The 12,065-nt window shown below is 36.9% G+C and overlaps 1 protein-coding gene across 3 annotated transcripts in view; it reads right to left on the bottom strand.

Moving 5' to 3' along the window:
* LOC121372449 (phospholipase D1-like) overlaps positions 1–12,065 on the bottom strand; it is a 110,936-nt gene that overhangs the window by 82,385 nt on the left and 16,486 nt on the right. For all 3 annotated transcript variants that reach the window (XM_041498754.1, XM_041498755.1, XM_041498757.1), the window contains exons 3-4: positions 11,536–11,664; positions 10,296–10,431 (exon numbers count right to left, since the gene is read on the bottom strand). In XM_041498754.1, the coding sequence (XP_041354688.1) occupies positions 10,296–10,431; positions 11,536–11,664 (265 nt within the window). The remainder of the gene's footprint in view (positions 1–10,295; positions 10,432–11,535; positions 11,665–12,065) is intronic.

The raw sequence follows: 12,065 nt of genomic DNA, 5'->3' as shown, positions 1-12,065 counted from the left end.
CGGGTATTGTAGAATCCCCGTGACAGTTTGTGTAATGCTCCAGCTACCTTTTCCAGGCTAATGCAAGCTTGTCTGGGGGACCAAAATCTTCTCTCTTTGATCGTATATCTTGATGATATTCTTGTATTTGGACGCACTTTTGATGAAATGGTCCAAAGACTGGAAATGGTTTTTGATCGTCTGCGAAAATTTGGCCTCAAAGTCAAACCAGAGAAATGTCATCTTTTCAAAAAGGAGGTGAAGTACCTTGGTCATGTTGTATCTGAGTCAGGTATTTCTACTGACCCTGATAAAATTTCAGCAGTTAAGGACTGGAAGACACCTAACCGAGAAACTGAACTGAGGTCATTTCTTGGGTTAGCCAGTTATTAACGGAGGTTTATCAAGGGATTTGCCCAAATAGCAGCACCGCTGCATGCACTTCTCGGGGGAGGCAAAAAGAAAAAGGGAAAACAAGTTCGAAAGACTTCGTTGACCCAAAAAGCCTTTCAGGAATGCTGGGATCAGTCTTGTGATGAAGCTTTCAAAGACCTGAAAGTTCAGTTGACAACAAGCCCAATCCTTGACTACCCCGACTTCCGGGAACCATTCATTGTGGAAATAGATGCCAGCTTTCAGGGTTTAGGTGCAGTTCTTTCCCAGGAACAGGAGGGACGACGGGTTGTGGTATGTTATGCTAGTCACAGTTTGAAGCCAGCTGAGCGCAATGATGCAAATTATAGCTCAATGAAACTTGAGCTCTTGGCATTAAAATGGGCAGTTACCGACAAGTTTCGTGAGTATCTGCTGGGGTCAAAATTTGTAGTTTATACAGACAACAACCCACTGGCTTATCTCAATACTGCAAAGCTAGGAGCAACAGAAATGCGCTGGGTAGCTCAACTTGCTCAATTTGACTTCTCTGTAAAGTACAGATCAGGCAAGAGCAATGCAAATGCTGATGCCCTGAGCCGTCGGTGTGTCAAAGGACACAATAGTGATGTGAATCAAGATCAGGAATGGATTGCAGGAAAAGTTGCTAAATCCACTAGCAGCTCAATCATTCCCAGTCATCTAAAATTACGGATTGAGGAACTTATGGTTCAAGTGTCAGTCCAAGTGAATAGCTTGGGAGTTTCTGTATCAGGTGTTAAAACACAAGCTAATGCTCTTGCTCCAAAGCCTGTGGCAGTTAAAACACTCCCATCGTATTCAAGTAAGGACCTTTGTCAGTTGCAGTTGCAGGATCCTGACATAAAGAGGTTTCTTCACTTCTGGAGAACTAACCACAAGCCTACAGTTAAACAGATGGAGAAGGAACCCAGGTCCGTGAAGGTTTTGGTGAAACAGTGGGAGAAAATACAGGAATTGGGCAGTGTCTTGTATCGCGTTATACAAGATGGAATCAGTACTCAGCACCAGCTTGTTTTACCTCAAGTGTTTGCGAAAGAAAACCATGCAGGCACTTCATGATGAAGTTGGCCATCAAGGGTATGAACGAACCCTTTCACTGATACAGAAAAGATGTTTCTGGCCAGGAATGACTGTGGACATTGAGAAATATTGTCACAATTGCAACAGATGTTTGCTTGCAAAGTCTAGACCCCAGATTAGACCAACAATGGGAAGTTTTCTAGCCAAGAAGCCTTTAGAAGTCTTGGCTATTGACTTCACGTTTCCTGGAACCTGCAACTGATGGGCGAGAAAATGTCTTGGTGATGACAGATGTGTTCACTAAGTTCACTCAAGCTGTCCCAACAAGAGACCAGAAAGCCAGGACAGTTGCAGAAGTTCTGGTCAAAGAATGGTTTGTGCGTTATGGGATTCCTCAACGAATTCATAGTGATCAAGGCCGAAACTTTGAGTCTGACCTAATCAAAGAGCTCTGCACTATGTATGATATTAAGAAAAGCCGGACCACACCATACCACCCACAGGGCAATGCTCAGGCAGAGAGATTTAACTGTATGATGCATGACTTGCTTCGTACATTAAATCCTTCTCAGAAGAAACACTGGCCAAAATACCTTCCTGAGTTGATCTATGCCTATAATGCCACTCGACATTCTTCGACTGGTTATTCACCATACTTCCTCTTCTTTGGTCGAGAGCCAAAACTACTTTTTGATCAACTTTTCGATGATCTTGATGAAGCAGAAGAAGGCACACCAGATATTGATGAGTGGATAGCACTCCACTATCAGAGGATGCAGGAGTCATTCAAGAAGGCAGGGGTGAGGCTGGAACATGAGGCATTACAAAGACAGAAAGGCCGGAATGCCAAGTCAACAACTTGTGACATCCCACTTGAAGGCCGTGTGTATATAAAAAATCACCACCAGGGTAGACATAAAATGCAGGATGTTTGGAATCCAAAACCATACAGAGTGGTTGCCAAACCCAATTCTGATGGCCATGTCTATACTCAAGAGCTCATAGATGGGGATGGTTTTCAGAAAAATGTCCACCGATCAGAGATTTTAGATTCCAAAGACATTGTGGTTACTGAGACAGTGCCAACGGTCATACCTGTCGAAGTATCTTCTGATATCCAGTGTGACGACCATCCACAGGATATGAACATTCCTATCCTGAATGCAGTAGCTCAGGCACTGAATTCTCCAGATCCAAGCAGAATGCACGAATTGGAAACTGAGAATGCCAATGATGAGAATCTGCTTTCTCCACTTCCATTGGATGAGGTTGTTGACATGATCTCAGCTCCTGTCTCATTTAGTTCCGGTACGGACAATGAGGTTGAGGAGGATGTAGTTATCATACTCCAACCACCAGCTGACAGAAGAGAGGAAACACCTCCATCTTTGGTGACTACACTGGCTCAGCCCCAGCCACAGAGACATTCTACAAGGTCGGGTGCTGGACAGCATAGTAACCCTCATCGTCTACCAGTCTCTACAGTTGTACAGGAGAGAGCAGCAGTATCTACATCAGCCAGCTCGCCACATGCTCAAGCCATAAGAGATTTGGCTCAGACCCAGGTGCTCTTGGCACAGTTACTGTTGCAGGGGCCGCAGTGACTGATTAGTAAGTGATCATTTTATTTCCTGTTGGTACTGTTGCCATAATGCTTAAGAAAGAAAGAACAAAGATGTCATAAGGTTCCATATCATGATGTATCATAATTATCGACATTTTCTTGCACTGTATAGTTTGGGAGCTTTTATTTGACATTAAATATGTTGGTGCCTTTTTATTAAATATGTAAGCTCAAAAGAGATAAACTGCTGCTTTAGCAATGGATATTAACTCTTGGTGAGAGGGAATCTTAAAAAGATCCAATTAATGCCTTATTGCTTTCATTTATTTATCTGTAAAACGCGACTGATAATTACTTGTTTTTGTTCAGGTTTGGACTCTGGTCGTGTGGGGTAAGTGATACTGGCATCATTACATATTTGTTTGTTCATTTATATTATACTTTTACAGATATGTATATTATAATTTTCATAATTTGTACTTAAATGGTACATATGTGATCAGTCATTTTTATAAACGAATGTCCAAGTAGACAGTACAAAACCTGTATTTAGTGGACACATATTTAGTAAGCTTTTAAACAGAGGTTCCCTTTTTAGTAAAAGGCTCATCTCTGTACTTATTTGAATAATTAATATTAGAATATTGCATACATATGTATTCATTAACGAGGTTAATGGTTTGATTATTGTAAATGTTTATGCTGGGATAAAATATATTAAAGACATTGTTAGTATTGAAAGGAAAGAGCTGAGTTAGTGAGCAAAATACATTTTATCACCAAATGATCACACATGTAAAACGATTACTGCAAGGGAACAGTTGGTATTTAGCCTCTCTCTCTCTCAGTAGGTGATTATGGTGTGTGTCCTAATTAGCACCAACAGCTCTAACTCTAAGAGAACAAAGCACTTGGAATTTTGGGAAATGGTCAGAATGACCTGGGGTCATTCCTTTAGCAGATGACCAGTTCGACACTGATATCTGGTAAATCCTCAGCTGCAACATAAACATTGGTCTCAGCTTGAAATTAATTGACTTAAGCTGAATAACCTTTGGTAATGTGTTTGTCTTTGTGGGGGAATGGCTTTCTGACTTTGTTTTTATGTGAAGGATATACATGTACACTAGAGAAGAAATGTATACAACTTTACATATTAGAATAGGAAAACATGTTTATCAGGATAATATTAAAGTAAAAATGCATTTCTAATAATAGAGTGACAGTTCTTATTAAGTGATTAGAAATAATCTATTTTGTATTGTTAACTTGTTGCATTAGTGCCGGCCAAATTTATATGGGTTGAGGATGATTACAAATGTCTTATTCATGTTACTTCTTCTTGAAGTCATGGTTTAATGATATTGTGGAAGAGTGTTGATATTAATGAGTATGTGTATTTGGTTTGATAGATGAAGCTTGGTTACTAATGCTATTTAATTGATTAGCCTACACTTTTGTTGAACATGTATTTATATAACTGTTTTCTATTTTGTTAAATATTAGGGCTATACCTGTGTGATATACACTACTTGTATATTGATTTATAGATCCTGGGGATAAATTATCCTATATGGAAACCCCAGTTTTGTAATTTACTTATAATTAATTAACCCTATTATTAAAGCCCTTCAGATCCTGAACCTCGTCTTTCTTATTTATATTAATACATATTTACTATATTCATATTTGAGGGTGAAGGTAGTCAATCTGCTCACTCTGTATCCTAAGATAATTACTGCCTCCCCCCCCCCCCCTTCATTAACAACACCTCAGCACATTTTTAAACACTGGCTGTTTTTGTGTCTGTTGAGAAACAGTGAAAACTTGGTTTAAATAGTTATATTAACAACACCTCAGCACATTTTTAAACACTGGCTGTTTTTGTGTCTGTTGACAAACAGTGAAAACTTGGTTTAAACAGTTATATTAACAACACCTCAGCACATTTTTAAACACTGGCTGTTTTTGTGTCTGTTGAGAAAACAGTGAAAACTTGGTTTAAACAGTTATATTAACAACACCTCAGCACATTTTTAAACACTGGCTGTTTTTGTGTCTGTTGAGAAACAGTGAAAACTTGGTTTAAACAGTTATATTAACAACACCTCAGCACATTTTTAAACACTGGCTGTTTTTGTGTCTGTTGAGAAACAGTGAAAACTTGGTTTAAACAGTTATATTAACAACACCTCAGCACATTTTTAAACACTGGCTGTTTTTGTGTCTGTTGAGAAACAGTGAAAACTTGGTTTAAACAGTTATATTAACAACACCTCAGCACATTTTTAAACACTGGCTGTTTTTGTGTCTGTTGAGAAACAGTGAAAACTTGGTTTAAACAGTTATATTAACAACACCTCAGCACATTTTTAAACACTGGCTGTTTTTGTGTCTGTTGAGAAACAGTGAAAACTTGGTTTAAACAGTTATATTAACAACACCTCAGCACATTTTTAAACACTGGCTGTTTTTGTGTCTGTTGAGAAACAGTGAAAACTTGGTTTAAACAGTTATATTAACAACACCTCAGCACATTTTTAAACACTGGCTGTTTTTGTGTCTGTTGAGAAACAGTGAAAACTTGCTGCTGCCACAGAGGCTACTAGCTGCTACTGATAAAGCAGCAAGCACTCTCAGTCTTAATGTATTTAACAATTGTCTCTCATTTCTTTTACGTTCATCGGGGTATGAACAACAAAACAAAATCATCCGCAAACTGTGTGATAATTTGTTTTTCATACCCCTATGAACGTAAAAGAAACAAGCATTTTGAGAGTACTATACTGCTAAAGCAATACAATTTTTCTTATCTCCTAAATTCAAGGGGCACACATCTGTGAAAAGTGTGTAAATCACCACGAAAGTTAAACTGGATCAGTAACAGTACACAATAAAGCTATACAAAATTTCACCTCAATATTTTCAGGTATTGCAAATGAAAAGTGTGGACTTTTTTTTTTTATATCTCCTAAGTTCAACGGCCATAACTCCGATACAAATGGGTAAATTGCCATTAAAGTTAAACTTCACCTGTAAAACTTCATATGATAAAGCTATTTATCACCCACCTGGTGAACGTATAGCGGTGTCGTACAAATACGGTACGCACCACGAGGGTCGTACCGGATGTACATCTTTTCATTGCTTGACAATGAAGCAAGGCTATTATGATTGTTTGGACAGTAAGTCTACCGGGACTTTTGTTTTTTATTCATGAAAAATTACGTTGTCAACTTTCCACAACTTTTACTATATATTTCATTCATTCATCGGATGTCGCGAGACATTTAAATTAAAAATAATAATAAAATATATAAAATAAATAAAATTGAATATTGTATATATGTATTATTTCTATAAACAAAGCTATAAACTGGAAGTAGAACAAACTATTTTGTTAAGCGGTGACCTTTGGGACATACCGTAGTGCACAGTCTTATGATATCATTCCGCCACAGTGTAAAATGTACATATTCGAAATGCAGTAATTTCTATTTTTTATGACAAATATTTAATTGTTTGAAGGTAGGTAATAAATAAAATACCACACTTGTTTTCGCTAGACATCATTTTTACGAAACTCATGAACTTCCCAAGGTATCTGACCTAACGAAAGTGAGGTCAGATACCTTGGAAAGTTCACTCGTAAAAATGATATCTAGCAAAAACTCGTATAGTATTCTATCTATACAAAATTTCAGTTCAATATCTCAAGGTCTTCTAAAAAAACAATTTTCACATTGCCTAAGTTTAAGGGCCATAACTCCATCAAAAATGGGTAAATCGTCATGAAAGTCAAACTTTATCTGTAACAGTAAATGATAAAGATATATACAAAATATCAGCTCAGTATCTCAAAGCCTTCTACAAAAAACATTCAGAAAACATATGTGGGACAGATGGACAGATGGATAGACGGACAGAGATGAAACCTATTTGCCCCTCCAGTTGGAGCAGCAGGGGACTAATAACAGACAATACTTAGAATTAAATTTGAATCATACTTGCTAATAATAACACTAAAACTTCATACTTTATTTTGAATTATTTTTAGTCCATAAACAATAACACTCAATAAGACAACTTGCCCATATAAAATGACGCCATCAGATAGAATGTTACCAGACGACATAATTTTTACATTCATTGAGAAATGAACAAACTCCCATTGCTACGTCTAAACCAATGGGATGACGTTATATTGTAATGAATGTAACAGAAATTTAATTATTTTCCCATAGACAGTTCAGAGCCCTTTATGAGATTAGTTGTGGGTCATTGTTGGAACGAGAAAAAGAAGTCCCTAGAGGCCCATTAATTTGGGTTAAAATGAGAAAAATTCAATACAGCCAATGAGGGGATGAATTCCATAAGTTTTGTCCAATCACAGGCCACGGGAACTCTCCACAACTGACCGAGTGATATCGGGAAATCTCCACCACTGACAGAGTGAGATTGGACCTTACACAAAGGGAGTTTGGAGATAATTTTTATATGGCCAGTAGGAATAGGCCTACTGTAAATCAGTAAATGTTAGCTGGTATAAAATGTTAGCAAATTTAGCAAGGTTATAAAAGAAGCTAATATTTCATGACACTAAATTTAAAGAGATGTACAACAGACTGTATTAAACACAACAATGGTTACATGCTATTGCTTAAACCAAAAGGATAGTAAACAACAACAGTACTGCAATTTTCTACTACATTTAAGTTGTCTGTAAGGCTAGTGTACATTTGTGTAAGCCGCAAAATGTCAAAATTTATCAAAAACACTATATCAGAGCACCCTAAAACAAGCTTCTTCTCTTTTTCTTAGTTTCTGATATGACAACCTCGCTGAAGTTTTATGTCACTAATATGTCACTTATTTGGATTTCGGTAAATTAAAAGATCGCTAATATTTTATGGTTTACAGTATTTTTATCAAAGTTGCGCGACATTACAGGGTTTCATAACCTATGTTTCTAGACTCCAATAATCTGCACCATTCACCACCATTCCCCAAAGGCTATGTCGTTTTATATTCCCAATTTTGGAGTAAAACATTCGAAATCTGAATGTAAATAATTACTATTTTTTATTATTATATAAAGATATATTTTGACATAACTCTTGACAAACAACTCTTCCCTCCCCTATAACGTTTCATAATGCAAAACAGATGTATTAAATTGACTTAGCTTTAATGAGATGTTTTTTAAATTAAATTAAAAATTCCCAATTTTTGGTAAACCGACGCTCAAATTCCCAAAAGCAAAGCCATTGGCGTCAAGTCAATTTTGTGAAATAAACCCTTACATTAACCCCACCCCTTTTAACATATAGCTAGTATATAGAAATGGGGATAAAACTCCTAAGCTTGTTGAAGGTTGATTATCATTCACACATCTGAACATACAGATGTACGGGTTTCCCAAAGGGCCGTTAGGCGTAGCGGCCCGACATGCCTTGGTCCGTAAAGTAAGCGCTTTGATGGCGTGGAAGCACCTTAAATTAATTGCTGCTATGCCTTGATTTGAAGTGCTTTAGAAAAACAATTATCACAAGTATGAGCGTGGCAGTCAACTACCTCTTGCAAACAACTTGTGTACCAGTATATCAAGCACACCTAATCACTATGACAGGTAAAACACTTCCTAAAAACCTAACAATGGACCAGTCGTCTGCTCACAATTGGTGTTTGGTAATTTTACCACATCTACTGGGACTGCTAATCCGCCAGGAAGGTGCTTACGCGTAAAGGGATTCCTGTGCCGAGAAATCAAGCTTCAAGGCTGATTAAAGAAGATGCCTTTTGACAGAATCAACTGTACCATTTAACTGAATAAACGATAGGTGAAGCACTTTTTAAAAATACAGTTAAGTTGACAATCAATCATTTCTATCCTAACACCCCCTTCCCAAAACACACACACTGTAAACATCCAGGGCTCGCGCTGTCGGTAGCCAAATTAGCCACTGGCTAATTAATTAATTAATTTTTTTTATAAAAAAATGGCTAATAAAATTTGCAAGTGGCTAAAATTTTGGCTAAGCCATTTTCTATCTTCTGATGTGAACAAACAGTTACATAACCTATCAGACACCTCAAACATAATAATAATACCAAATATTCAATTAGCGTAATAGCGATCTTGTGACTGGTAATGAGAAATAGTGTTATCCAGAATACAGCACAGGCCTTATGATGTTTGCTTATTTTAATAATCACGGTTATTAATTTTAACGGCATGCATTCGTCATGTATGACAGCAATGTGACAGTGATTCAATGTCTAGAAGCTCTGTAACTTGTTATTTTAACTTTGTAAAGTCTTTGAACCAAAGTAATAAAAACAAACTGACAATGCATGTCATGTCTATTTGAATCCACATGCCAGTTCAGCCAGACTGAGCAAAAACAAAACGTTCGCTACACAGGTTTGTGCGCTTCACGTTAAGACAAATGTACACGACGAACATCAATCAAATTGTTCACGAACGTTCGTTGGCTGAACTGAGTAGAACTCTTGGCGTGAATATACGTCACGCTGCAGAGTCAGCTGACACCCACGTGTCAACAGACATCGTTATGGACATTAAACAATACAATTACACAGAAGTAAATCTTGATGAAAATTTATAGAAAAACAATAGTTGTTTGCATCAATGAATACCTAACTGCAGTTTCGTTTATTTCCTTTGTCTTTGTTAATTTTGTACCTATGGTCGAGAGCACGCATGCAGATCGTGGGAAATGAACATGCAGTATTTATACAAATTGCAGTTAAACGTACACTGAATTAGTTTACAATAATCACATTTGTTAGATAATGTTAGATATATATTTGTAAGACTGAGGTAACAATTAATAAGTTAGCTGGATTTTAAAAAGACTGTAAATTTAAAATTTATTAATGGTTTGTTTGTTTTTGTTTTTTTTTAATAAATAGAATATACTTTGAAGTCAGCATTCTTAGCCTAGGTATTTTACAAGCAGAAATCAAAACAAGCATTTAACACGATGCTGAAATCAACAGCAACAACATGGCGCAAATTATGAAATTATTGAGGGTGGGGAATTGATGGGTTACTTAAAAAACAAAGTTAAAAAAAAAAGAGGAAAAAACTAAACAAAAATGAGCTGGATTGAAGGCAAACACTTAACTGTTTTCAACCCATTACCCCACTTATTTTGGCTTGATTTGTGTTCTACTGATTCTAAAAATGTAAGCGCCTTAAACAAATCCTGGGGAAAGGCCTGAGATGCTATACTTACATGTATTGGTAACTGGGAAAAACTCTTAACATTGTTTAATGATCATTATGATTCACCTGTCGTTGCAGAATATTTTGTTCGCCAACGAGAGCTTCAGGTCGCAGAGGGAACCGTGCGTTATTTCTCTCCTTGTTGACTCGGTCTTCCCAATCCTGACAATCACGCCAAATACGTTGACGTCTCTCTTGGTATCTACAATGCATTATAACCCTAGTTATCAACATAGTTGCTGTAATAACTGTATCATGAAAATAAAGTACCATTAATTATATTGCTTCATTCTTTCTTATCCATTCTCGACTGTAGTCAAGATACTACTGTTTAGATCCATCCTCGATACCACCTCAAAACTGCACTTTTTACTAATTGATCCATGAGTGTCCAGTTTATATGGGTTTCACTGTATAAGTAAGTTGATACGCATGCATGTTATTCACTATTAATATATATATATACATACACACAAACACATACACACACACACACACACATATATAATATCCACATCTAAACAAGGAAACAACAACAATTAGGTAACTGGGTGGTTTTCATACGAAACAATCTGATCACAATTAAAGAAGGAAATTTGATGTGTGCTACATTTTACTTCCTTATATCAGCAAACGTCGCAAAGATATACTGTACTCTAAATATTTCACATAATTTCCAATGCCAAAAAAATCCAGATTTGATTCTTGTGAATAAAAAGCCTTTCTTTTAACTGTACTACAGGCAGCTGTCTTGTATTCTAAAAATTAACTGTCCTATATTCTGACAGTTAATTGCAATTATGCTAGTTGTCAATAAATATACATGTACAGACCCATATTTAAAAAAGGTGGAAACCAAATCTGAATATTCAATAAAACTGATTTCATACATAAAATGGTGTTGCAGGGTTCAAAAATGAAACATACAATGATGAGAAGCAAATTAAGATACATACATTTTTTTCATCCAACACAGGCACAGTGGATCAAAAATATTATTGGCAGTAAATCTTATGGCAGAGATGAATTTTACTTGTAGACTGCAGGAAATTGCATCTAGTTTTCAATATTTTTTTTTTTGGGGGGGGGGGGGGGGGGGGGGGGTGGGGGGGGGGTTGTGGGGGCATACCCCAGAACCCCCCAAAAATTTTGCTTTGTGCCCTCGACCTTAGTCCCCCAATGTCAACTTGCTTCCGCTGAGCCCGCAACATATGACACTATACAATGATACTTTTTGTAGTTTAAAAGCAAAACAAAAAAACCTACAAGTTTCTTGTAAACTTTTTCATGATATTTCAATACTGACCCTTTCCATGGAAACGGAATCCTATATCGTGTTCTGAACAGCACAAGTGCATCGTGCAGCTGTCGAAAATGTTTATAACGCCTTTGTACGGTCCATCGAAAATCACCATGCTTCACTGATATCGTATATCTAAAATATATGCATGTGACACAATGTAGCAAGACCAGTTACGGCCATTCTGTCTACTATACAAACAAAACAAATGATCAAATATTTATTAATATCAAAGTGATTTTAGAGGGGGGAGTGGTCTCAATGAACATTATGAAACACTGCATGGGAAGAGAGTTAAAAAACTTTGCATATAGTTTACTTTATTAAATCTAAGGTGAGCTATCACTCGGATTGCCCATCACCCCTCTCAGACAAGTTTAAGGAGAGGAAGTTTTAGCTGACCTAGTGAAGTTTTAAAAAATAAGGGGGTGGGATGTAGCCTAGTGGTAAAGCAGTCACTTGATGCATGGTCGGTCTAGGATCGATCCTCGTCAGTGAGCCCATTGGAATATGTTTTGTTCTAGCAGAGCACCATG

The sequence above is a fragment of the Gigantopelta aegis genome, chromosome 4 (genome assembly GCF_016097555.1).
Source record: "Gigantopelta aegis isolate Gae_Host chromosome 4, Gae_host_genome, whole genome shotgun sequence".
Classification (NCBI taxonomy): domain Eukaryota; kingdom Metazoa; phylum Mollusca; class Gastropoda; order Neomphalida; family Peltospiridae; genus Gigantopelta; species Gigantopelta aegis.
The sequence above is the reverse complement of the archived record's forward strand: the minus strand, read 5'-3'. Positions and strand labels throughout refer to the sequence as shown.